We start from the raw sequence: 27,941 nt of genomic DNA on the forward strand, positions 1-27,941 counted from the left end.
TCCTCCTGTAACCGGTTGCAATATTTCACCTAAGTTTCATGGTTTTTAAGGACACGTACGTCTGCTGCCACCTAGTGGCAAAATCTGTAAAAGCGTAACAAGCAGTCATGCCTCATTTGTTTTACCCAAAGTAAAACTCGAGGACCCTTTTGCCAGTATCAAGATATGAAATGAGAGAAACTGCCCAAGTTTGTTTCAAAAGTGGTTGGCTGCAGGGTGGTGTATATTTGAAAAAGTATAACCCGTAAAAACAAAGTTTTTCACTATAAATCCTTTATATGCGTGGCGGCTAGAGTCCTCTCGTTCTCTGGCTTGAGATGGCTGCCACCTATGGGTCAGATGATTGCATTGCACCATTAAGCAATTGGTAAGTAAATATATTTTTGTCCTAAAAGTGTAAAATTTTGGAAAAAACTTTTCACAAACATTAATTGTCACGCACAACGAGTCTGTGTGCAAAATGTCAGCTCGCTTGGATCACGGGAAGTGGGTTAAAAAACGACCGAAAGATTTGCACGGTCCTAAGCAAGCAAGCGAACTTAATATAAAGGATTTAAAAATTAACAGATGCAAAACGTTTTAATTGACAAATGGGAGCACACAGCCTCTCCTTTTGTATTCACGTGGCTTCTTGTTGCAAATAAAAAAGCGGGACGTTTTAGAAATCGTCCTGCCCAATTTAATATGCGATCAGGATCACTGGAACCATCCATGATTGTGAATTGTTTTAATGTAATGGTACAAAGCTCGAGATGTTTTGAAAAGGGTAGAGTACCAACACTTTACCCCATCACACACATGTCAAGCCTGGTTGTTTACACAACTTATACCACTGGGTAGGCAGTGGTGGGGGAGAAGGGGGGCTTAAGAAAACATCCTACCTTTTCACTCGCCATGCAGGGAGATGGAATCGAATCAGTAACCTCTGTATTAAGTCCAGTGTGCTAACCATTGCACCGGAATGCAATGGACACTCGTGTTTAAGTAAATACTAAACAAATGCAAACGCTCTTGGAGTACAATTGGGAAATTGTCAATAACACCCATGAACATACAAAAGAACAACAGACCCTTAGGCATGGTTCAAGCTTATGTTTATTTCTCATGTGGCCATTTTTACAGTTCATTGCCATTCCTGCTAGTATCATTTGTTCCGAACACCAACACATCTAAAATTTCATTCCATATATTTTTTATGCTGCAGCTTTTTCAAGTTATTGGTAATTAAATTTTGATGCAGCAAAAAAACAACCTTCCCTGGCACACTCATCCTTGTGTGTCGTGTGTGCGTGTGCGATGCAATGCCTGATCAAACATATCAAATACAGTTACCCTTTGATTATTCACTAGTCTTTTAAGTTTATTTCTAAGTCTTTTTTCTTATTTTTATATTTTAAAAATTTCTAATTTCTTTCTTTCATTTTCCTTTTTAATCTGCATCATCATCTTCAGACTCGTCTTCTTCAGCCGTCTCCAGCCAAGTCAGCCACTGGTTGACCTGCACGCACGCGCATGGGATGTTACGCCGGCTGCAAAACACATTCTTTCACCACAACATGTGTAATAAGGCAAATAAATCCGTTGAATAACTGAGGGAAGCAGATACCACAGGTACCATAAAGTGACCTCTAGATCACACAAAGTGTTTTTTTGCATTTTCAAGCCACTTCAACACTTGAGTAGTGTCACATTACAGTACAACAAATATTTGGAATTCAGAGCTGGAATTGAGCAAAATTGTGCACGCAACCAAATTTAACGCAGATTTTTTTTGTGTTGTCATTTATGACCAGGCTGAGACCATCAACTTGTTACAATTGAGAACCCGGGTTTGAATCACATGTAACTGCCTGGATTCAAACCCCAGTTTCTCAGCAATGCCAGCTCAGCACTCGGACCTCTATTCTACTTGGCCACCTTGACACAGGTCTTCTAGAGAACTAATGGCGTTATCGTACCTGGAAGAGAGCCTTGCCCTTGCCCGGGAACTCCTCCGTGACATCTTCCTTCCAGGCCATGAAGGCTTCCTCCTCAATGATCTCCAGGTCATACAAGTTCATGAAGAAGCGCAGAAGCATGCCTGCAGCATACACACACACAACAATTTTCCCACCATCACCGTAAGCCTCCATTACAGACCGACTTGTTAGGACAAGCGCCATGAAGCGAACACCACTCGAGGGTGGCGAGGTTCAGTTTAGCATGTAAGCCTGACGGGTCAATGGGTCACAGGCATTTAAGGTTAACTGGGGACTTTGCCATCAGTAGTGTGTGGTACTGCTGCTTGCGAAAAGACAAGGTGTTTGTTTGGGATAGTACGGGGGTGTGGTAACTAGTGTTGTGAGGGTCATTGTGATTAGTCTTATCGGTTGTGCCGTTTGTGGTACTGGTGCTTGCGAACGTCTCATCATGGTACATTCTAATGGGGCTATGTAAGAGGTAGTGTGTTGGTGGTTGGCGTTACTGGGCTTGTATATGGAGCTTACCTTTGGGGAAGCTTTGCGTGTGGCAGTGCACCTGCAGGGCATACAGCGCCGCCACCTGCAGGCTCGTCTGGCTGTGCAGGAACTTCTGAAGTACGGGCTTGAAGGAGGCCAGCAGCTGTTTCTCTGCTTCCATCACGTCCCGCACTGGCGCCACACTTGGGTCCAAGCCTGGCGCCAGTGTCGTTGCCCGTGTAACGTACTGCAGGAAGCTGCGCACACAGACCCCCCCGTATAGCTTTAACAGAATGTTGGAGAATGTGATGCGAGCCAGCACCATGCCCAGTTGCCATCGTCTCCCCAGTGCTGATGTTTACACACAACGGCAGGTATTAATTAAGTCCGATAAAACCTAGGCCTCCCCATGACCGGTTCAGATATTCGCTCCATGTTAGCCGTGAGTGGGTATCAAACTCAGGTGACTGGGTTCTTAAAGTAGCACACTAACAACTTATCACTGCTCCCATCTTTGTCATACAAACTTGCGAGCTTGTAATAACCAGACATGCAACGAAGCAATCGTTTCCATACTGAAAACTACACCGACATGCACGTATTTAAGATGTATCATTCGATACAAGCGAGTTCCATTTCAAGGGACTATCTCGGGGAAATATCAGCCGTGGACACCAAAAGCAAACTTTATTTTACCAGGGAAGGCCCACTGAGGAATATAGCTCCTTTTCAGAAGCGACCCAGCCACAAATGATAGCTCAACAACGTGGATTATCACATGAAAATTTATAGTAGCCAAATAAACACTCTTAAGTGCGTGTTTCTAAATGTGGAGGGCGAGGTCCTCTACCTGACGGTGAGGATGTTAACAAAGCTGGAGTCGGTGTGTAAGCGCGCGGGGACGTTCTCCTTGATCCACTTGTAGATCGCCTGGGGGGATGGGTCTTGCTCGATCTGTTTGCTGAGCTCCTTCTCCAGGTGCAGCAGGGGGAACAAGTAAGAGAGGCCCTTGCCTTCCAGGATCTCCAACATGCGCTCCTTGCTTTGGTCACATTCTGCAGAGCCGGCACGATGGGACACAGCGCCCCCAAAAAGGGTTAGTAAATTTCCCGCCCACGCGAGGAAGCATTGAGACGGTTCTAATCGCCCGTTTACTTACAGCCCCGAGACAGTGGTGGAAATTTCACGTTAATCTTTAGGTCAACCAGACAACCACTGTTGAATACACCAATGGAGTGGTACCCATTTTATCAACCTCCTGAGGCAGGATGTGCAGTCTACCTCCCAACCAAGAATTTAACTCGCAAACAATTTTAATTTGGAAACCCCCGAATCTTACAGAGCCACTTGGCTGGATAAACCAAAGGTCTTTTGACAAAAGAGCTGTACATAAAATGGGATGATCTCTGAAGTCACGACATTCCCCACAACGTAAAACACACTCCTGACCCCATCCACTCACTGCCCTGCCCTCGGCAATACCCCAATGCCTTGTCCCATTGATCCCCCCCACTACCACTGCACCGGATCCCCTCCCACCACCCCACGCACCGGGCAGCATCTTTTGCATGTTGATGCGGCTGCTCTGGAAGAGCTCTGCGAGCTCATCACGCGAAACTAGCCGCGACAGCTGCTGCAGGCACAGCAGGAAGAGCGGGAAGTGCGCCCCATTCTCCAGGGGTTGCGCCAACTCCGCCAGGCCCACCAGCCCGCCCGCCACAGCACGTGCCACTAGCCCCGCCGCTGATGACTTCACCAGTGGCACGTCCGTCTCCAGCTCAGCGCAGCGTTCCAGGAGAATGCACCAGGCCTGCAAGGGCAATAAAACAAAGCAATAAATATTTCGTCAAATCTACTCTGCATCCATCTAATTTACTTGAATGATTATTTATAGATTTGAAGTTTTCGTGACTGCAAGGATCCATACTTTGTTTTTTTCGGTCAAGTCACGTAGGTGAATACTAAATAAAATTAAAATAAATTAAATCACGACGTTTCGGAAGCAACACAGGCATCCGTCATCAGGTGTGACTGCTCCAGCAAAATTACTGTAGCGTTTGAATGATTATGTTGTAGCCTGTCGAAAAAGCTAACTCCTTAAAATAAAACCGCCACCACAAAGGTGCCCCCCCCCCCTCACTGCTGCCAACATTGCCCTGACCGCCGTGGCCTCACCTTGACAAAGATGTCGGGTGTGACGAGGTCGTGTTGCTGCTTCATGGCGGAGAGCAGGGCGGCCGCCTTCTCACGGTCTTCATCCGAGCGCTCCAGCGTCAGTGCCATCACGTGCGACACCAGGTCGGGCAGCATCGGGCGTGGTGCCCGCAGCTCCTGCATTGCCGTGGCCCCCGTCTCCAGGCTGCCCGTGCCCAGCACCTCCAGCACGATCGTCTCCTACCACAGCCCCAGCACAGACAAAGCAAAATCCATGACAAGGTCACAGAAATCGGTTACGTGTTCGAACGGCAGCTTATTTTGACTTAAAGCTTTCGTGACTGCAGAAATTCATATTCTTGGGTCTTTCGGTAATGTCACGTAGATAGGTTCAAAGAAAATAACTAAAAACTATGACCCTTGGGGCTACACCCATTTCAAACCTTTAAAAACAGCCTGCCTCAGCAGCTTTCCTGCTCTTTTTTTCTCCTGATGACGATTGCTTGTGTTGTGATCGAAACGTCAAGTTTTTTTTTTCTTTGAACCTATCTACGTGACTTTACCGAAAGACCCAAGGCATAGGCAGCTTATTTTATCGTGACGTTTCCATAATTACTCTGAATGGTGTGATACAGCAGAGCGGTGGCATTTGTTGGGGAGATTCATGCCCACTGTGGTCCCAGTTAATATTGCAGGTGTATTAACCATGAATGCTACTCGCCGCAGATTGCTTCACAGCGGATGTTCAAGATCCCATAACGTCACTTGCAAAATACCAAGTCGTACATGCCCAATTAAAATATTACGTGCAAGTGACTTTCGGAGCACACAAGCAACATCGCACCGACGCTGAAACTACTGCAGACTAAAACACACCGACTTCGCGAGAACCAAGCCTTGCACTCGACCACTTAATATCCCTACCCACAGATTCCAGAAGACGCAGAATTCCAGCGGGAGAATACCAACCACTAGATGCGCGGGAATTCAAAGCGTTTGAGAAAAACCAGCGCACTTACCGTTTGTTTCAGCAGCTCCTCCTTCGTTGGTACTTTCTTCTCTTTTTTGGCAGGTTTCTCTTGGATGGGGGGAGGGGCAGATTTGAGGCCGAGGGTAGGTGGCTGCACACAAGCACAAACATATTACATTGACACACTATCCATCTTATTGCTGGGGGGGGGGGGGCATGGTTACACGCCACCTGTAAACCGGCACTTCTATATCAAGGCAAGAGTTTGTAGATCATGCAGATTTGTGAAACCCCCCAAACACAATGGGGCTGAGGTAACCACAGATGCTAGTAGTAAAGAAAGTGGGGCCAGGTACACATGAAGCTTTGGAGTTCAAAACCCACGAGTGTGTCTTTCGGTTTGTGCAGAGAAGCCCGGCGATTAACGCGATTCCCGACCACGGCTAGAACGGTCCTGGGCCTCCCCCAAAAGGTCTACCCAGTCTCTAAAGATTATCTGGTACAAACCATCAACACTAGGAGACAATGGTGGTTGCGTATGGTGCTGGCCACATACTCTTGCGTATCATGCCAGCCTTAAAACAGGTGCCGTGAGCAGAACTTGCCCAAGCAGCCCGTATGGCTACACCAGTGGGAGGGAGGGAATCTTTTGTCTCTGTGCAAGGCGAGGGTGCATGTGTGTGTGTGCGCATGAGTGCACACATACCGGGCCAAGCGGGGGAGTAAGTGTGCGCGGTGGCTGTGTGCTGGGTGGCATCATGGTTGGAATCTGCGCTTGCAGCTTGGATCCCTGGCCGCGTAGCAGTGAGAAGGACTGCGCCGGTCTTAGGCTGATCTGCGAGAGCCAAGCAATCACCAAGACACTCAACAACTCACTCCGCTAGAACCAACGCTTCCTCACGTTGGCGCTCAAGCCACAACACGAAAGCTTAAAATCTAGAATCACAACACTTCAGCGGGACAATATTTATATTGCAAATTGCGCATTTCTACAGGTGAGAAGTCTGGGGGAGTAAAGTAATTTTACAAGCAACTGCCAAGTCTAAAAATTGAGAGTGATTGCAAGCACTTGTCAGAGGGACCAACCCACCTCATCTGCATTGACAGGGCCCTTCTTGAATCCTTGCCCTCCAGGCCCCACTCCTCCAGGGGGCCCGAAAAAGCCAGCTCCCATTGGACCTGCCAGGAAGCCCTGCTGCTGCTGCAGAGCACCCTGTGAAATGCACAGTAAGAGGCGTTATCAGACACGCGATCAGTATTGTGCTTTATGGTTTGGTTGCAAAATATTAAATGTAAAAAAATGTTTTTTAAGAAGCAAATATTAATGAAATTAGAACACTTGGCCATCTAATTTAATGAGGATTTGTGGATGTTACATTTTTTAAGGAGTCATTCAAGTTACATCACGTAACTCTACATTTGTATAATGCCCAGTTTTCACAAGTAGGTGTGGGAAACCACAAGCAGGAAGGCAGGCAGAACTGGTTCCAACAATTGCCCAAGATTTGTGGTCCTATATTCGGGATGTTTGTCCAACTCCATTAACTTGAATGTGACGGATCAGAGAAATTTCACTGCTGAACGTTTGCAATTTTCCTCACAGCAGTATTCTACAGATAAGAGATAGACAATGGAGAGAACATGTTGTCAGGCGCATGTGTTTATGCTGCTAGCAAGCTCACCTGGTGTGCCCGTGAGTATGCAAGCTTGCCCGGGTCCAGCCCGTACGCGGGCAGCACTCCTCCGGGACCCGTGAAACCGTTGTACATTGGGCCTGGCCGGTGGCGAGCAGACGGGGGCGAGAAGCGGCTTTGGATCACACCGGGACCCGTGCCCAGCTCACGGCCTGGGGAACACAAATGCACATCTCGTCAGCACACATAAACAAAACAAAAAGATACCTCATACATAAACACGTGTACAAAGCGATGTTGATGGGGCAGCAATTCCTGTTAAGTGAGAAACTAGGAAGGCCGGCATGGCACACAAGAGTGTGGTGTGGCAACAGAACCAATGCCCAACTTCTTTTGTTGTGTACAAGTTTCAGAAGGGTGTTTATGGAAGTGCTGATATTTAGAATAGTTTGCTACTATAAATTTCCACGTCATAAGCCACGGAGCTATAATTTGTGGCCAAGGTTGTTTCTGAAATGTAAGTTAATACCTCGGTGGGTTTTACCTGGTAAGATAAATAATTTGGTAAATGTTGTATGTCTTTAAGGTGATTTGTTTACATCTTTTGGCATCCTCTGGTCTAACACCGTTTTGAGACATGGCACAAAAGAAAGCTGTCTCTGGTGTGGACCAGTCAGTTTCAAAGACAATGCATACATTATCAGAGTACGTTTTTTGTTTGCATTCTGACCACAAGCATTGTGGTTAATGCAGACATTATTCCTTGTAAAAGGTTTCAGTTTGGTGTTTTAACATCTTAACACCTGTTTTGTTGCCAGAAAAAAGGGGAAAACCTAGTTTCATGATTTGTTTACCTTTTCTATCATTTGCACTCCTGTGTTTTTGTTTTTTGTTGTCGTTACGTTCTTACTCGCCCCTACTGAACATACGTGAAAAATAACTTTATAGCGCATCGGATTCCTCCAGTATAAATATTCGGATTTCTCAATGAGCTACACTGCGAGTGTATGCGTGCCATGTTGCACATCAGACCGTCACGCCTCTCACCAGGCATCTGTCCAAACATCTCGGACAGCCCACCGAGTGGGTCCCGGGGGTCCCTCTCAAGCCCCTTCCGGCCCATGGCCGCCGCCCCCCATGGTGCAAATGGATCGTCCTGGAAGAACTCGGAACGGCCAATCCCATGTAGCTGGGACGGAATGAAAACTCCCAGGTCCTGCGAGCAAATGCACACGCACGTGAAGAGCCACGAAACGTAAGCTCCAGCGCAAACACCACCAACACCTCTTTATTGCACTTTTCTACCCCAACTGCACCATCAGGAACCAGGACAGACATCAAAAGTCCAGCCACTCTCAATTAACCAATGCTATACAGACCATGTATGACCAATAAAAAATACAATTTGGCGATTAAAAACACAAGGCAATATTTTGGGCAATGTTTTCACTGAAGTTCTATGAAAAGCCGATTCCAAAACATCACCTTTTATGAAGGTTTCCTTTTAAGGCCACAGTGCTATTGATAAATGTGTTGAGGTTTTTGATATTTGAACCTTATGGCGGTACCCCGGGGTACCATAGTACCCCGGCTCTCACAATGGTCGGCGATGCGGCAATCGACTCATCTCGATGAGCTGTACACGATGCACAATGGTACATACGAGCGTTCAGGGTTTCAGCACAATCGTCCTCGCTGCGTTTTGACATCACGGAGTCGTACTGATTTCGGATTGATTGGAACGTACCCCAGTCGCAGAGTTAAGTACACCCCTGGAAAAAATAGTGTCCCAAAAATAAAACATTCAATTGCCTCGGCCATTTTTTATTATTTGTTACCCCGGGGTAACGCCATAAGGATCATTTATACTCTACAGTATGTTGCTCAGTGTAAGGGCAGGTGGGGGGGGGTTGCAGGACCAGTTATAATATAAGTTATGTTCATCGTAGAATGGAATCAAACCCGGGTTCACAGCCCAGCCCGCGCTCACCACAAATACATTTTCTTTTTACAATGGTACGACGGACACAATATCCACCAGGAACTCCTGCGACAAGCAGTGCACCACCCCCTGTGCTAAGGAACGGCTCTGGAAGTTGATGTCGTGCAACTACTTCCGAAAACCATTTCAATGGACTTGGGCACACTTGGGTAGAAGTACACCCCTTGGATATTGCCCTACGTTGGAATGTCAATCACTCACTTGATTTTTATTAGATAGTCGTTGATATTTTAATTTATTCATGGTTTTTTTTACTTCTCTGCTTTTCTTCCATGCAACCCATGTAAACCCTACTTCCCCATATAACGTGCCTGCCGCTTTGGCAGACTCGCCATTGAAAAAAAGCGGCTTAGCTCAAAGGGCCTTTACCTAAAATAAATTAACACAGACTGAATGACAAATTGAGATTTGATTTTTACTATTTATACCGTTATTTGTGCAGTCAATGATAAAAATCAGACTCAAATCTTTATTAGCAGCAGCAGCAGCGGACAACGGCATGTACCTTGATGGCGTCTTGTCTGATCTGTGAGATGGGTTTTGGTCCGTTGTCCGAAAACGCCTTCCTGGGCACCCACTTGTTGAGTCGCAACTCCACCGTGTCCTGCCACATCAGAAACCACCGAGATACTTTTCAATACAAGCACCTAACAGAGCAGCCAAACCACAAGGTTATAAAAAACTCTCCAAAAATAAATTAAAATTCTCAAAAAATTTGACGTTCCAACAAAACAAGGGTGTTAAAGTCATACAAAAAACAGTGGACAATTGGGGAAAAAAAGTGCATCTTATAATCTGGAGAATACAGTAATCATGTACATGTGAAAACTTGAGTTTCAGGTGCAACCATGTGGACTGCATGGATTTGAACAAACCTCACCAGCACTGCCTCAGTAGTCCTAAGCAGGCAACACTGCATATTTTATGAAAGACAGTTTTGCAGTCTCATAAAAAGTAATATCCGTTTAAATATTTACTTGGCTGAAACACAAATATTTAAACAACAGACTAGATGATGCATCTTGGTGGATAATATAATTTAGTATAACTGCCCTCAGTAAACGTAAGATGTCTCACCTGTAGCAGGAATCGAATCCGTGCAGGCAGATCCTTATTGGCCATTAAGGACTGCATGCGTAAAAAGTACTGATCCATCAAGGACTGTAGGAGGGACGGTAACACACACACGGGGGTTAAATGACTGCAATAACATTTTGCCATAAAGTTTTTGAGATAGATTTCCCCTACACTGAATTCACAGCAGCTCACATACCGTTAAACTATTTTTACACCAATTATTTGTGTATCTTCAGCAAGAATAAAAGTATAATCCAATGTCTCTTGGTGGTACGGGCTTGCACTTTTTTCCTGTTGATGCTGGGATTTACTGGCAGCTGTCATGCCCCTTTCATGTGCACAGGTTGCTTATCCCTGCTTGTGACGACCTTCAATCGTTGTTTTATGGCTCATTGATTTATTTTTGCCTTCTGTCTTTTGCCCGTTTTTGCTCATTAACTTGACATGACCATTATACTTCTAGACAACCAGTACTTAAACAAAAGATTTTCAGATGTTCTGGTTCAGCATCCCAGTGAAACACACAGGCTTCAAAAATACCCAGTCCCAGGGCTCAAACTCAGGAGGCTCAGATGTTTTAGCTCAGTATCCCAAGCAAGGATAACAGTGCCACTCTCCCATGACACCTCAGCCAACAAAGGCTTAAATCAAGGCTGTAGAAGAAGGCAGCAAACACTCACCCTGGCCTTGTCATGGTCCAGGCGGGGTCCCACCGTCCGCATTATCTGACAGAGGCACTCCAGGTCCTCCGCCATGTCCTTGAGGGCCACTCTTTTTTTCTTTTCCAGCAACTGCACAACACCAAGGGACCATTCATGGGCAGGTTTGAATACAGACATGCGAGAACGTTCCAAGCTCCATGTTACGATTTGGTAAATCCACTAAATCATTGTTTGCAACCAAATTCGAATGAATCACGACTCATCTTTATGCAAGAAAGACTTGTGATGGAATGGAGAAAAAACAATGATGTGAAAGTGCAGAAATATTAAAGTGTAAAAAAATGAAACAAGATGGATGCCAATCTATGAACAAAGCCTCCATTTTGTTAATCGTATGACTATGCACCATTTGTATGTTTGAACCTTATGGTGGGACCCCGGCTCTCGCATAAACTGCGTTGCAAAAATTTTATGTCTGCTGAAGGCGAACGATATGGCAATATATTCCTCTTGACTACGGCATTCATCCTCGCTGCGCTTGGACGACATAACAGAATGATCCGCGCCGGGACCCACCTGTGCACGGTAGGACGGAGTCGCCAAAAATAAATTGATTACGATTTTGACTTCCGCTAATTCGGGAACCCGGCGTCCCGCCATAAGGTTCATTTGTTTAAACTTGAGATAGTAAAACAGGTGCGACACTTTCAGCCTAGCAGCTGCACTACGTAATATAGTTTTAGAAAACCACCTGTGAGAAAACCGTCGTAGTTTAGTTTGAGGACTATGGTGGTCCCTATTTGCCCCTTTTTCCACTGGCAAATCCAAGCAGAGCCAAGAGTGGGGGGGGGGGGGGAGAACCCTCACGGTACAGATGACGGTTGTGGACTCTCCTACACGCGTCTAAAGACTTGTTCATTACCCGTGACATCAGCAACACAGCTAAGATTTTTGCAGAGGAAAGACAACCCTTGAGCCATACAGGGCTGGCTCGGCAAAGTCCCGGCATTGCTCAGTTGTGCCAGTGCAAAAGCCGCACGCGATTCGAAGGGCATCGGACGACACCCATATAATCCTCTGCCCAGGTAGTGGCACTCACGGTCTTAATGCAGCGGTGCAGAATGGACTCGTGAAGGAGGTCCAGCTTTCCAAGTTCCCCGATGAATTTGATGTTGCCCAGCATCTTGAGCTTAGCAATGGTTCGCTGCTCATCTTCCTCCGGGGACAGTGGCGAGTCACGATTGTCAAAGCCTGCAGCAGTGAGGAGGGGGGGGGAGTTACAGCCATATTGAGTACTGGCCACAGGTTCCATCTCTATGTAACACACCCACTACATAGGAGAGCAAGAAGCTGAATCCTACAAATACTGACTCACTCATACATAGGCTCGTAAAGAACCTTAGGCACACACTAAGCAAGCGAGAACTCTATTACTACATGCACCACTCACACGTACACACACAATATTTATAAGCAGACAATATATCTGTTATTTTAACCCTTTGGCCTACTGGGAGTATAATATCTCAAGCATCAATTAAAGCTGTGTTCCGGTGATGATATACTATGTGAAAACTAGTCCAGAGTTTGCGTGTACAAACAAATGCTTCCGAAATGATCCACTTGCAGAAGGCTGTCAAGCCTATGGGTTTTTTTTTTATCAATTCTGTTACTCATAGGCTATCAATAAGTACATCACTACACACACCACATGCATAGAGGCTAGTAAGAAGTCCATTACTACATAAACCACTGAAACGAAATCTGAAAATCAGACTTTCTATACATACAACATGCACTTGCAAGGCACCCATCTCTGCACACAGCACACCACTTGTCAAAGAGGGGCACACCTTCATTAAAAAAGCTGGACTATAATGAGAACACACATGATGCATGTTTTCATGGCATGCCCTAAGGAACCGGCCAAAAAGGGAGCAGCAGTACTCGCCTTCGAGTTTCTTGGTGCGGTTTTCGAACTCATCCTGAAGTTTAGCTATTAGTAGTCGGCGGAAAGACTGCAAAGAAAAACACAGTAAAGCAGGTATCAGCACTCCAACTCAATCAGTAGAGTGCGTTTAGTATAGCCCATCAATAAGCATAGATTTAGTAAACCCAGTTGCTTGCATCTATTTGGTACATCAGAATAATTCGTTATTGATACATACCCATCAGTTTCACGTATTTCATACAGCCCCCATGAACATCATGTACACCCCCCCCCCCCCCATCATTATCATGCAATATCAGCATATTTCAAATATTCCACAGTGGCGTGTATTGAACAGAGGTTGTGGGGCGACGTACTGAATTGTGTTTATGCCGTCCGGGCCCCTCCAGAGGAGGGCCGTCAAAGTTGGGGGCGTCCTCGGCAAGTCTCTGACATAGCTGGGAGTACAGCGAGCTGTACTTGGGCTCCTCAAGCGCCTTCTCAAAGATCTGCACACGCAAAGCCAGGGATGGACCACACACTGAACCGTTACCCGAGAAACATTCCTCAGTCTCTTTTGCCATTTAAGCGTTTGCCCACCGCACTTGATAGAATTCACCATTAAAGCAGTGGGCTTGATCGATAATCCAGCACTCACCGATTTCACTCTAACCACGCGCTCACCACACGCCCGTCACACCTCATTATCACTGGACTACAGCTACGACCATGGCTAGTCCCTGTGAACATCACTCGTCAATTTCTCCACCCATAAAATCTCATCATTACCGTGTTCAAACATCATGCAATCGCCTCACTTTTCTTTCTGCTTATTCCCTCGCACTGCTCCACTTTGTAATGTCTTCCCATCATCTCTTTAACAGGGCTATTATTTTGTGTGCCACAACGTGATGCATCAGGCCGGCACATTGCCTCAATAAAAATATATTATACAAACAGGGCTATTATGTTAGCCGTTTGGCATTCTGGGTCTGTGCTCAGCACACATGTAAAATGAGAAAAAAAAATCTACTCACCAGGAGGATGATACCTTTGAGAATTAGCTTGGAGTCTATGCCCACATTGAGGAGCTCAAGACATAGCTTGTCAAACTTTTCTGGAGTTAGCTTGTTCAAAATTCTGTGGATGGCAAACGAGAAAACCAAAGTCACAAAACAGAACATCAAAAGATAAGCAGGTCTATTAAGGAGTGTAAAATAACCACGTGGACACAATTATCACCGGAGTATGCATATAAAAAAACGCACGTTGTATTTTTGTTCAAAATAAATGTGATCATCATGTACATTTAAAATCAACATATACAAAAGACTCCAGACCATCAACTTGAGTTAAGGAACAAAACATACTTAAGTATACCAGAAAAATTATGCCCTCTTGTGATTTCACAACAGTTACATTAAACCCCATTAATATATCCTTCTTAAAGCTTGAGTTGCTCTCTGCATTGCATCAGGCTCCAGGGGTCACAGTTGCATACAACTTTAATGCAAACATTCCAACAGATCCCAGTAAAATCTGCTAATTAAATTGGAGATTTTCACTCATGGTGATTTATGCAACTCGTCACAGATTTTCAAGTTGGGCAACCGCCAATATTTACCCTCGGACTTTGCGGAAAATGGCCTCATTTCTGTCGGGGGTTGCAGAGGTGTTGACTTCTCGTTTAGTGCTTCTGGAAGGGACCCATCGCTGGATGCTGGTCCCTGGGCTCCCCAGGAACTCGCTGCAAAATACAAAAAAACAGGTGCGGTCGTGTTAACAGTGGCGCGGAGGGGGGGGGGTAAGGTGCTGGGGGGGCTCTTGGAAAAAAAAATCTTCGCACTCAAGAGCCACCGCTCTGCGTTGGTGACATCGCCGTGGAATTTGAGCCACATTGTGCCGGGGGATAAGGTGAACTTTAAGAGCGAGCACGAGTGGCGAAAAATCAACGGCCACAATAAGCGTGCCTGTTCTAAAATGGCATGTGTAAATAAACACAAATAGCTAGGGCAAGATGCTCTCCCCCTCCCCGGTGCCTACACAGACTGCTGGACAGTGTTGCGTTAGGGAGCACTTATTAAGGCCGAAATGGCAAACCGAGATGGTGTGGCCAGCACCACACATGGCTGCCTTCGTCTCTCCAGTGGTGATGTTTATACACAGCAAGAGGTAGTACCTCGGAAACAATTACACTTACTTACACCCAACAGCTCCATGTGCTAGGCAGGGTTTACTCAGGAGGCCCTGTGGAGTAGTGAAAGCTTGCTGGCAGGATGTCAGAGGACAGACTCATGCGGTATGGGTTTACATAATGGTGTGACTGGCAGTTTCCCGTTATGTACTACTCACCGAGCAAATAAGCAGTGTTAGGTACAACATGTAAGCGTTATACTATTAGCCAGAAGAGGTTGTATGGCAAAAACTGAAACTTTAAAAAATATATGAATCGTCAAGCTGAGACTGCACCTCTGATTTGCAGCGGGCTACATATGGTGTGAAAGACATTCACAATACATACAGTTCACATGAACACATCCCAAACGAACGATTTTGAAAAAACTGACTTCACAATTCCATCATGGGCATCGTCAGAAATGTCAGCCTATTGGCGCCAACCGGTTCAGTTTTTGTGGTGCGCACCGGTGGGGGGAGGGGGGGTTGGCAACCACGCTCATGTATGGAGTAGACCCAAGGTGCCAAAGAGCTAATTTTCCCAAATGCATCAGAATGTGGCAATAAGTCAGTTCCAAGAAATGAAAATGTGGTGTAAACTATAAACTGTATCATACCGATCAACACGCTCGTATACCATGCCCTGCCGATCACCGACCCAATGCTAATTTGGCTTCTGAACTATTTTCCAGAGCAGAGGCATTTTTCATGTTATTAATATTCATAAGGCCTGCCAATAAACTTAATACAGTTGCCAAATCAGGGTTTAATCAACCCATCAATGTAGATTCCTAAATTTATGACAAATGCACCGAATCACCTGCGTAAGAATACGCCTTTTGATGTATGTTTTATAGAGTGGCTTCACATCATCGCAGCCAATAGCGGCTGCTACTTTATACTAATTAAAACATTGAATATTACACAATGCATTTTAGTTTTTTTTTTCCCCCTCTCCAAAACGTATAATTATGGCTAGAGTGCACCAAAGAGAAAATTATGAACTTGTTCTCAATCCAATAACTTTTTTTTTCTGCGTTGTTTCCTAGTGTATTATTTCAATAAATTATGTCAATAGCTGCGAGGTGGCTCTTTACAAAAACACTCGTGTACACAATAATACTAAGCCAGATTAAGTGAATTATTAAACATCAAAACCAACGGCGCAGTGAAGTTGGCCAGGAGATGGCAGGACAGCAAATTTGGTTGGTGAATCCACCTATGCAGTGTATAAACCCCTTTGTAAATGTGGGTTTCCTCTTCAAAACACACCGGTGTGCGGTTTTGTTTTCGTGACAAACCTTACTAATTGGCCGTGTCGGGTTGAATGACACATTTATATTTACGCGATATAACCTAAAAAAACCCTCGCATGTAAACCCCCTTTGTATGCGTGGTGGATTCTCTGGGTACTCTGGTTTGAACCCACGCACAAAACTCATTGCAAAAAATTAGCCAAATATCTAAATGCAGGACCCAAGACTATTGAATACGTTTAATTAATATACTACAAAGCACACTCAAACAATCCAGTGGCGAACAGAAGAAACTCACCGAGTCAAGCAAACGAAAAGAAATCTACCACTAGCGGTTACTCTGCCTGCTACTTGCAAAGGGCTACCCCCACCACCCTTCACCTACAAATGAGTACGAATATTTTGAGGTTGTATTGCATCTTCTAAAGATGAAGTAGGTGGTGGTGTTTAGAGCTAAAGTGCTCATCTATTGCCGGCAGTTGCGAGACATTGGGTGGACGCACCCCTACCTCCTCCCCCACCCGCTGAAGCACTGCACACGCACGGCCCCCACGCGTGGTCACCTGCCCCCACCAAATTGGACGGCCCAAAGTTTTCATAGAGCTGCGGTCGGACTGCGGCAATGCTGCCAGTGTTTTTAAAGTTTAGGTTTTTAACCGTTTCTCTGAAAGCCGAAAGTAGCGTCTCCTATTGAGCCCAGAGGAGAGCGCCTCAGACGTAACCTAGACAGCATTTTAGTTTGAAAAAAATGTCTCTGAAATAAACCTAAAGGTGTCTCCTGAACCCAGATGGGAGGAGTTTTTCTGGGTTCACGAGGAGAGAATACCTCCTCAAGGAGAAGAGTTTGTACTAAACCCAGGAGTCTCGACAGACCCCACAGGGGAAGAATGTCTCTACTTGACCCAGATATGGGGTTTCCCCCCCTCCCAGCTCAAATGTAGACTACTTTTATACCAAGCGTTTGTCTTAGAAAACATAAATTTAAGTGCTACTCGGATAACTCTCTCAGTGATCTCTCCTCAATGGTGACTCTCCAGCATTTCACAAAACCCAGTAAAACCCATCTAATCGACTCAAGCAGGAGGATACACAGAACCCACTTACTGATCCCACGAGGAACACAGCCCTGACTGAGCCCGAGGGAGACACCGCCATGCTGCTATAGAGCCAGCTGGCTCCCATTGTGCAGCCACTGGACACAAATTTCCAAGCCGTGTACGTAGTGAACGTCACCACAGCAACACTAAACACAGCGGTGTCGTCCTGACACCCTATATAGCAGCAGTTACTCAAGCATATTGACAGCACGAACTCGTAAACTTAAATTTCCTTTCATTTCGATCGCCCTGCCATTATGAGTGCACTAAATCTCACACCGTCAATTAACAATGCATGCAAGTAACAGCTACCCAAGGCTTTAAAACGGTCAACGTATGCGATGCAATGGTATAAACACTCATTGTTTAAGCAGGTCGAGTGAGTCTATTACAAGTACATGGTATTCCTCCAATATTTTTACAATGCATGAGCATGGCTTAACTTTTTAATCGTTACATCCTATTCGTGAATATTCTTTAAATGCTTCGCCGTTTAATTTTGCAGTGGTTGTGTTGGATCATTATATATTATTTAGTTATTTCATACAGTATCTAACTATTGTTTGGAATGTCGAGTGTTAAGTTTTGTGTACTAGACTATCACTAAATACATTTTTGCCAGATTGTATTTTCCTACCCCACCTGCCTCTTCTGAGCAAGACTGTTTTGTCTCAATTGGCGTTCAACTACCTCAAGTTGTATTAATTGATGGAATGAAGATCCATAGCCTTTTTAAAAGGACATGTCATTTGTAATAGGACAAATCATCTTGCAATTGGGAAATAACTTGAAATTGGGCGATGGATACAGGCACAAAAGGGTATTCTTATACAAATGACATCACAGTTTGCAGCAGATAAGGTCGGCCAACGCCTTTTAAATTACCGTGCAGCTACAGGAAACGGTGGTGCCATCGCTCGTTTGCCGCTTGTTGCAGAGGTTCGCGGTTCGAGCCCAGCGGCCGCCCCGGTTAATACTGCGGGTCTATTAACCAAAAATACATGCCGTCTGCTTCACAGTGGATGTTAAAAAGTTCCCGTGACGTTCGCTCTAAAGAAGTTGGCTACACGATGTACCGGTGTCATGGTTCAAGTTTCGAATAATTGCTTAACCCAATAAAATCAGAGAGCAACATTTCCCCCGTACTGCCAGATTCTATTCATCGTCAACCCAGAGTGCCTTCACGATAGCTTTTCGCTATAAGAATGGCGCAAAATAATAGTGCGTGTTAAATTATTGTTATTATTAAAATGGCTCTGGTCAGCCCGCAAGGTCATGAGTTAAAATCCTGGCCAGGGTAGACTCGGCATGACTTCATACCTCAGGGGTAGTTTAAACTAAGTACTGGTGTGGTGGTACGATTACGTGGTGATAATTGGTTATAGACAAAAAAAACACAAACAATACAATGTACACAGGAAAAAAAAATCAAAATTGCTTAATAATTGCATTGTAACAGTGCTTGTCCAACCATGCATGCAATAACAATTATATACAAATCTATGTACTACTGTCAATTTAATAGACCATAGATTCTAAATGCAAAAGGGAAAAAAAAAATTGATTCACGAGTCAAATCATGACCACAAATCGCAACCATTTGTTAAATTGTGGAGCAAATGAATAATTACATTTCTCGTCAGCCTCATGTAAAAATGACCAATTCTAAAAGCATCAGTCGCCTAATAAAGGAATAAAAAAAGGCCAGTCATTTAACTTTCACCAAGTTTAAAGATATCGATAAAGAGCTTAATTTTCAGAATTTATGCCTAGGATGTTACGAGATGTTTAACAAGGCTTTCAAACTCATTATAAAAACATTAAGACCTCAAAGTAAGGCCCAAGCATGTTCTCGTGGCATTTTAACAGGATAACCGAATTTCCATTGCTTTGAAACGTATTGCAGTGGGGCTTCCACGTGACGTTAATGTTGCGTCATTACAATGCACTGAACGTATATCTTTAGTGTGCGCTTAATTACAAACAAAACTTAAATTTGCTGTTAGCCCAGGACACACAACCTAGGCGACTACTCACACGACTGACTGCAGGAGCTGCTTATTGTTTTGTCAAACGTATTCATTTAAAGTTCATTCCAGGCAGGAAATGGAAAGACACTCACCTGAAACGAGAAGAACCCCCTTCTCTTATGGCACTCTCCACTTTGGCGGCTTGCGACAAATATTAAAAAGAAAAAAATGTTAATAAACTTCTCCAAAGAGTGGGTGGCGGGGGGGAGGAACACGGTCTGCAAAAGAAGGGTGGGGTAGAAAGCAGGGAGATAAATTTTAAAATATATATTTAAACCACATACCACAGTTTGTGTATTCATCTCAACATCGCCAATCAAGCATGCCAAAGAGGCCGCGAGTTATGCAAAGACTTGCACTCGGCGACACAGCACTCAAAAGGCACCATTTAAAGGCAAAAACGATGTTGCCTTTTCATTTTCGGCCTTGATCACCGGAATTATACATTAGCTGATAATAATAATGGTAACAGTGCAGCCCTGCAGTTACTTGCTTACGTACTACTGGCAGGTCCTCCTCCCAATTGAAGGAGCTTTAAAGTCACTCTAGAAGGTGTTCGGCCTACTCCTCCACACTAGCCAGATGTCTTTGAGAATAACAACCTTTTTTAGGCTAGAGGATAAGGGGAAGGTGGCAGTACGAGGCAAACCAGAAGCCATTCCCTCTTACATCCATGTACCTCAGGGCTTATATTACATTGAGTGGACCTGTATGGATGTGGCAAACCGGGGTATTCAATTCTAGCTCTGAATAACCATAAAGGCCATGCTGCTCTCCGGCAATGTCATGACAATCGCCTCCATTAATCCTTTTGTCCGCATCGCATTTAGTACGAGCAATTTCAGCAAAGGGAGTGTGGACAGGACCAGTGACAAAAGCTCTGTCCATAAAAGAGTATAAAACGGCACGGTCGCTATTTGCCAGTTGGTGGCTTTGCACCGCTGCCTTAGGGTAACATTGCGTGCATCGGGAGCTATAATCGGTGGAGCCATAATCGCGGGTGGAAAATCTCCCAGCTCAGGCGGAGTAATTAGGGCTTTAATCACAGAGGCTGAATGGAATGCATTTCCGAGAAGATCCATCTTGCCAGCAGTACAAGACGAATATAAAATACGTTTCACACAATATTCTCATCTTTTAATTTTACCAGTCAAATGCATTAAGGATATTATTTTCATTGTTTCGTAGATTTTATCAACACCTTTGTCAGACCTATCTTAACACCTAACAGTTGTCGTCACTGATCATAATGATTCAGATTAGAGATATGCATTTATTTTCTGTATCACGATGCCGAGTAGCCAGCATGAAACGGCATTAAAGTTGTAATAAAAGTGAAAATGTTTCTTGATTTCAAAGTTAGTAGAAATGAAGAGGGGGGGGGGGGGGATTCAAAAGCGGAGCAGAAATGAAGACGCAGACAACGTTTTGAACCACAGTATGGTGATAGTTGAACGCAGTATGAATAAGGAATAAACAGTTAAGTCAAATTACAAAATGACTGGATGACTCAAGAGCTAACTCGGTAGAGGAGCAGGAAGTACCTCCTGGGTTGGCGGATTTGAAAGCTACAAGGGGCAATCGTTTTAAATGAAACCACGTTCTCAAGGGGGGGTCGATGGTCTCGGTATAAAATATTCCCCCCCTTTATTTGGCCTAATCGAACTCTTACGGTCTTGAAACGAAGAGTTCAACCTGATTACAGGAGTGCGAGAGCTGCCATTAAGAGTTTCAAATTCCCGCTCTTACGGAACTTGAAAATAACCGGTGCCGTAAAGGAAGTCTGAAAGCTCGTATCAGATAACTCGAGATAGCCTGGTCATATTATTTTTCAAGAAGATTTATTTTCCATCTATTCTTTACTTTAACAGTCACAACACAAGAGCCTTCCCTGAAAAAGTATAGAAAAGGAGTACCACCTTCTGCATGAGATAAATCAATGGGTGTAGTAGTGGCAATAGCCACACAAAACTATAACCAGTATGCTTGCCAAAAAATAAGTGCATATAACGTACACGCATTGTTTTGTTTATTTATAAATATTTTTGTCCAACGTAGTGTTTATATAGCTCAAATCGCCAAGGGGAAACAAAAAAGCAAGGCTGATGGAATTAGTCCCGACTAGAATAGATTTTATCCAGATTAGGGAGACGTGCTCTTACAGGTCGTAAATGTAGAAAACCGTACACGGTATTGAATTCTTTATCAATAGCGCTTTATGTGCTGAGAAACTACACTGTCTACCACAACTCGAGAAAGAGCAGCCTCAATCAATACTGTAGAACATCTTAATGCATGCAATACCTAGGGGGCCATGAACTCGGTGAATCTTAAGACAGATGGTGGTGGTTTCACTGGTTGATACACGTTAATGAGTACTGATAAACACGGTGATTAAAGCACATTTTTTGAGTGCTTGTTACGAGTAATTGGCTATTGAGCAGTCAACCAAATTCTCCAACTGAAAATTGCTCCGGATTTAAAACCCACGATTCTTAGCAGTGCCAGGCCAACATTACTATAATCCTCCCCCCCCCGGTTCACCACCTCCAACGTTTCAAGGTCCATTAAGCTTTTCGCATCGCCTTTTGTCAGTGGCAAAGTACCATCTTACGACTGTCAAAATATGGCAAGACGCAAAGCGCTGCCAATTTTTGCTTCCGGAACAGTGTCCTCCTTTCTAGATTTAAAGCTTTCGTGACTGCAAGGATTCATATTCTTAGGTTTTTTCGGTAAAGTCACGTAAGTAAAAAATTAAAATTAATAAAAGTTAAATAAAAATCACGACGTTTCGGAGGCAACACAAGCTTCCGTCGAAAATAAAAAATCACGTTTCGGAGGCAACACAAGCTTCCGTCTTCCGACGGAAGCTTGTGTTGCCTCCGAAATGTCGTGATTTTTGTTTTATATCTATTTTGATTTTATTAATTTTAATTTTCTACCTACGTGACTTTACCGGAAAAAACCTAAGAATATAGTGTCCTCCTTCAGAGATTTTAGCCTGGCCCTGGGGGCAATTTTTCAAGGCGCAGCTATTACAGCATTACAAGTGCGGCTACGCCACACACCCACGCAAACCAATGCGCCAGGGGAATTCTCAAACGCACCCCCCCCCCATTAGGCAGGGCAGACGGCAAAGGCCGAAATCTTTTCGGATCTCCCCCCTCCCCTTGCCGTCCTAGTCTCTTTATTAGCACGCAGGGCAATGCTCGAGAGACGGACATGTTGTTTTTCCTGTTCACTTGCGCAGCAAAAAACGCGCCGGGTACAGATTCGATTGGCAGAGTCGATTTGGGCACTCCATCTTGTCAGAGTTGCTTGCTGTAGAGGTTAAGAGACTCTTCGGTAATGGTTTAGTGATCAAATGCATTCTCCAAAGGTGAATGAAATCGGATTATTGTAATGGTGCCAGTTTACAGGACAAAGTCACCTAAATTACATTAAATAAACACTTTAATCCCTTCCCTCGGCTGAATCTTTTTAAAATTTTGGCAGCACCACCACCGATTAAAGTAATGGGGATCCACAGGCACAGCTGAGTCATGCCTCCCCTCCAACTGTCAGAAGGTATTTATGTCAGTCAATTAATAATAACTAGTTATCATTTGCTGAACCACTTTCGCTTTAATCCACCAAGTCAAAGATCAAACATTTGAATGCTGGACACCCCCTCCTCCTAAACTGGCCAAGTGGATCAGGGGTAGAGTAAGCGTTTCAAATTGGAAGGTTGAGAGTTAAAATCTGGCTGGGTGTTGACACTGCACCACCTCAAAATGCTCATTTGAGCCGGAAATCACCGACCTGAAGTCGTCCTCAGTCCTCTCGCTGTGATCAGGTCGCACACGGCGTTCACACGCGTGATCTTGGTAGAAGGATGCCTTTCATAACAATATGTCCCCCTTCAGTGATCAGGTAGCCACCAATCGATGAGCATTATTTTTAAAGCTTATAAAGCACGACTATCACATGATCATTGGCTATGCTGGATTTTTTTTTAACCATTGCTATATATAAAATATTAGCATCAAGTAAATAGATTCATGACAAAACATCTTGAGCCACCATTTTAATATTAGTCTGAACTGTGAACGCTGTCGTGTTAAAACAAACCTAACATTCACAAGTGATGCTTTGGCACTCATAAAAAATCATTACCGTGAGCTAACAAAAATAGCACGTCATGAAAACAATATACATGCCACGCCAAAAAGGTAACTATTTTGTAAATGTTAAGGCGGATTACAATTAAAAGGTGCTCGTCTCACAGGTGCTTCCAACAGAGTGCAGCATGGCATGACTAAGCCCACAAGGCATTAAAAAAACAGCAACACTCGCTACCGACTCAACCACCATCTCTATTTACCAAAAACACGATAAAATATCGTGTTGCCACGATTAGTGGGGCCTCCAAGCCTGGCTGCTCACCAGAGACCTTAACCACTGCTTTGGGCGCAAAAGGAATGTGGCCTTATGTGCTGGTTTTCCATGACTATTACAAATCATGCCCGAGCAAAGCTGTTTTTAAATGAAACCGTTTTGTTATTTCATTAGGTAAGGGCCAATGGGCTATACAGCTTTTTTTCGTAAGCGACCTGGGCTGCCAAAAGTGATAGTGCAACTTAGTGGCTTATCATGTGGAAATTTATAGCAGCCAAATAGTCTAAAACGTGTTTCTAAATGTAGAGGAAAAACTGGAGAATTCGGGAGAAAAATCCACACGACCACGGAGACATGCAAACTCCAAATATACAGGCGTCAAGGTTGGGATCGAACCCACGACCTCCTGTATACCAGGCGAGGCAGTTAAGCGACACAACTTGGTGTATTAAAAAGACTTTCCATGTAAATTTCAAAGATCTAGTGGTCCAAAATATTTGAAACGCCGACCAGATAATGTAGCACATGGACTTCCATACCAACCGACCAAGCATAAACATGGGAAACCATTTACAACTGCCACTATCAAAGCTGAACAATGTCGTGGGCCCAAGTGTGGCTTTGTGTTACTGTGGCAGGATGCGAGAAGACAAAGAATGGGTTTGCGTCACTGTGTGGGACGATGGGAGTGGGGAGCGTAAGTGTAGCGGTTAGCGCGCTGCGCTACGAACCCAACAAGCCGGGTTCGATTCCCACTCACGGCCAGCACCAGTGACAATCATCTGAACAGGTCATGGGCCTCCCCTAAGATTTGACTCCGCCTATAGGGGATATGTAAACATCGACATTAGGGAGACAGACGGCCACGCGAGGTGTTGGCCACCCAACCACGTGTGTGCCGTGCCAGCTTTGATAGGTGCTTTCTAGAAGAACTTGCCCTAAGTCTGTTAAGGCTATACTGGAATATTTGTCTGATGGGAGGGAATGACTGGGTGGGGTTTCTTTGGCCACTGTTGCTGCCTGCCCCAATGTTCCCCTCCCACCCCGACATGCAAATTCATAGGCACAGGGCGGGGGGGGGAAGTGGCCTGGTTGCACTATTGTACCGAGCTTGGTACTGAAATAGTGTGAATTTATTAACTAATACACGTGTCAAGATGTTTAAAATGGTCCCATATAACAAATATTTTTTATAAAAATTATGTAAACTCCCCCCACCCTCATTAGGACGAGGGAAACAAAAAGACGGCCAGTGCAAAGGATGGGGCACAAATTAGATGTGCAGCAGAGGGAGCAGAGTAGAGCACCGTTTCAAAACCCACAGCACAAACGAGGTGATGACGTGGCCCGTACGTAGAAAAACAATGCAAACGCGAGACGAGAGAAATTTTTAATAACCACTTGGGGGGGGGGGGGGGAATGTTTCGTGTGTGCCTTCAGCAGTTCATGTTTTATAATCCAATAAAGACGTGTGGAGAACGGCCATAGCAAACTAGATATTTAATGTAATTAGGTGAAAAGGCAAATTAATAATTTATATTAATATGCAAACATTTAACAAACAGGAAACTGCGCCAGCGATTTCCCGGCTCGCGTTTGTCGGTGACGTCAAGCGAATTGACAAAGGGATTATCGCAGGGCAGACCACAGGGCAGATGCGTATCGTCACGTTAGGAGGGGGGGTTAGGGTTATTTTGTGCCCGTGCCTCGTCTATAATAAACACGCAAAAAAAATTGCGGCAGTGAAAACCAATTTAAAAATGTTGAACTTTTTTCTCGCCGTACGTAGCCAAACGTGCTAATCGGAGGTGCAATGGAGGATATCTTAGGCATCAATTATCCCCAAAGGTTTTGCGGCTTGCAAATGATTTCGGCAAACTAGAGGCTCATTTGAAGCGAATAAAAATTGAATGTGAATAAAAAAAACATTTAAGCAGTCTTGCCGTGCTTAATTTGTGCTTCGATTATGTATCTTCTAAAAAACATCTGGCCCCGTCTCGCACCCCCAGGTTAAGAACGACGACTGCTTTACGCATCCCCCCATTGGCACTCTCGTTCATAACTGCCGCGGCGGGAGATCGCGTCGGACTATCGATTTGGGGGATTGCAAGTCGTGTTGTTCGCCATTCATTCACAGTGGTGTGACAGCCGTTTCCGATAAAGTGACAAATATTTAAGTAAAACCACGTTTCCGTTCCCTTACAAATTATGCACGCGGACAAAAAAAAATGATACATTTGGTCACGCGGTCAGAGGCGCAATACGGGCCTTGTATAAGAACTACGATTTTATACGTGTTACCGCTTTGTTTAATTCGCTAAAACTCGCGTCAAAAAATTATACGACGTAAAAAGTTACGAAAACGTTTCCGCCAATTTGAATCGATCACAATTTAAATAAATTATCCGAAGGCTAATCTCCCCGAAAGGGTGGTTTGGCCTAAACGAGGCGATATTTGTTAAGACTGTACCGAATTGGCTAGTGGTGCACATTTGTCAGATGGGCCAATGTGCCCACATTTTTTGTATTTATGTTTCTAGAGGGGTGAGCGGCATGCGAAGCGCGTTCATCCGATTGTGTTATTAAAACATGGTGTCGAAAACGCAGCGTTTCGGGACTATTCCCTTTGTCCTATCCGACTTGTATCGCGACAAAGCACGACCGTGTTACTACTGGAGGGACCTGTGCCACGAATCGTATTTAAAACGACGAATTTGTTCGATGGATCCTGCCCACAGCAGCGTGCTTTCAAGCTACACACCATTGCAATCGGACCGTAACACCACGCGTTTCCTCAAGGCCCTTCCGCCAGCAATAAAGGCGAGCGTGCATTTTCAGAGCTGCGCTTTTTACATTTAACCACATTTTGTGAAAGCGTCGAGAATGTTCTAAAGTGTGGGTGGGGTTGTAAAAGGCGAAAAAAATGGTTGCTTATTTGTGGTCGTTCGATAGAAGTTAAATCAGTTTTTTTTAAACGTGCATAGTACAATAAAAGTGGTGTAACATTAAAAAACCGTGTCCGATTGTGCTCGACAAACAATACAATTGATATGGATTTTGATGAACGTATTTTGTAAACGCACGGCTGGATAATAAGGAACATTTAAAGCCATGCGACTTCCTTCAAAGGGTCTTAAAAGTGACCTTACTTTACCACAATGGCCAGCGGAGGTTAGTAAAGAAATACGATTACGGTTGGGTATATTTCCCCCTTTTAAATGTAGTATTGAGTCACGCTGTAAATTGCAAAACGAGGTATTTAATAATTTAGGTTATTTATGTCCGGCGTGGGTCTAAGCCAATTTCCTAAAATCCCCAACCGTGAGCCTGCGCTGGGCCTCCGGCCGGCGCACGCGAATCCAATTTTCCCGCCAACCACAACGTGGCGGCGGGGCCTCTGAACAAATAAACAGACGTTGAAAAAAAACGACAAACGCCGAGGAGAACAGCTCAAATGGGGCCGATACGAGGGTACAATTCGCACAAAGGCGACGTCGTGGCGAAGGCAACAGAGAAGCCGCGCCGCCATGTTGCCTGCAGCGCACAAAGACGCGGCGGAGACAAAGGAGGCGACGTCGAGCGGCCGTCTCTCTCCTCCTCCTCCCTCCCTCCGCGACAGCAAACGCTCCCTCACAACACAACGCCTCAGAGAAATTCTCTCATATTTATTTTTGTTGTTGCTGCTTAAGCCGAGAAACGAAACGAAGTGGCGGTGGTGGTAGCGGCGGCGGGGAGAACGTCGCCATTGCGGCTTCGTCTTTTGTGCGTCGCTCGTCGGGGTGGAGATGTGTGGGTGGGTTGGGTGTCTCTCACCTTCCTCACAGCCCCGTCAGCTTCGCGAGACTCGCGGGATCCGCGGACCCGACGTTTATTAAACACGAAGACGACAAATTAAAACGTTTTGTGGTTTTGGCGATTTAACTACAAACAGGGGCGGGGGAAAAAAATCCCCCACTTCTACCCCCCCCCTCCCCCAACTGTTGTTGAGTTCGTGTTGGATTCGCGTTCTCCGGAGTCGAAACTTCCTCGCGCAGAGAAGCCACAGCAAGCGTAGCACCACCAACGCCGCCGCCAAACCACCACCACGGCTCGCTCGCTACGAATGCTGAACGACGGCCGGCACGTCACATTTCAGAACC

At 44.8% G+C, this 27,941-nt stretch overlaps 1 protein-coding gene across 2 annotated transcripts; it reads right to left on the reverse strand.

Annotated features, from left to right (window-relative positions):
• Window positions 1-1,077: 1,077 nt before the first annotated feature.
• EIF4G2 (eukaryotic translation initiation factor 4 gamma 2) lies at window positions 1,078-27,941 on the reverse strand. 2 transcript variants are annotated; one of them, XM_078607251.1, is made up of 22 exons: window positions 27,616-27,906; window positions 19,518-19,643; window positions 18,281-18,379; window positions 14,492-14,614; window positions 13,905-14,007; window positions 13,245-13,376; window positions 12,889-12,955; window positions 12,037-12,188; window positions 10,956-11,066; window positions 10,276-10,359; window positions 9,704-9,802; window positions 8,244-8,412; window positions 7,245-7,408; window positions 6,653-6,775; window positions 6,269-6,397; window positions 5,612-5,713; window positions 4,614-4,832; window positions 3,990-4,248; window positions 3,289-3,493; window positions 2,487-2,695; window positions 1,959-2,080; window positions 1,078-1,498 (listed from the first exon to the last, which is right to left on the reverse strand). In XM_078607251.1, exons 3-22 carry the CDS (start codon window positions 18,307-18,309, stop codon window positions 1,430-1,432), a joined length of 2,670 nt encoding a protein of 889 aa, XP_078463377.1. In that variant the 5' UTR covers window positions 18,310-18,379; window positions 19,518-19,643; window positions 27,616-27,906; the 3' UTR covers window positions 1,078-1,429. The 2 variants fall into 2 exon arrangements, with proteins under 2 accessions (XP_078463377.1, XP_078463378.1); XM_078607252.1 differs by lacking the exon at window positions 18,281-18,379 and having other exon boundaries at window positions 27,616-27,941.

This window comes from Lampetra planeri, chromosome 27 (assembly GCF_965212315.1).
Source record: "Lampetra planeri chromosome 27, kcLamPlan1.2.h2, whole genome shotgun sequence".
In the NCBI taxonomy this organism is placed as follows: domain Eukaryota; kingdom Metazoa; phylum Chordata; class Hyperoartia; order Petromyzontiformes; family Petromyzontidae; genus Lampetra; species Lampetra planeri.

What these genes read in the sequence shown, in the direction of transcription:
- EIF4G2 (XM_078607251.1), bottom strand. Translation starts at nt 18,309, where the DNA reads ATGGCACCACCGTTTCCTGTAGCTGCACG. An exon ending in ATTTTCCGCAAAGTCCGAGG is followed by an intron (nt 14,008 to 14,491) that starts GTAAATATTGGC and finishes TGCCATCCACAG; the next exon opens with AATTTTGAACAAGCTAACTC. An exon ending in CACCCGACATCTTTGTCAAG is followed by an intron (nt 4,249 to 4,613) that starts GTGAGGCCACGG and finishes TTGCCCTTGCAG; the next exon opens with GCCTGGTGCATTCTCCTGGA.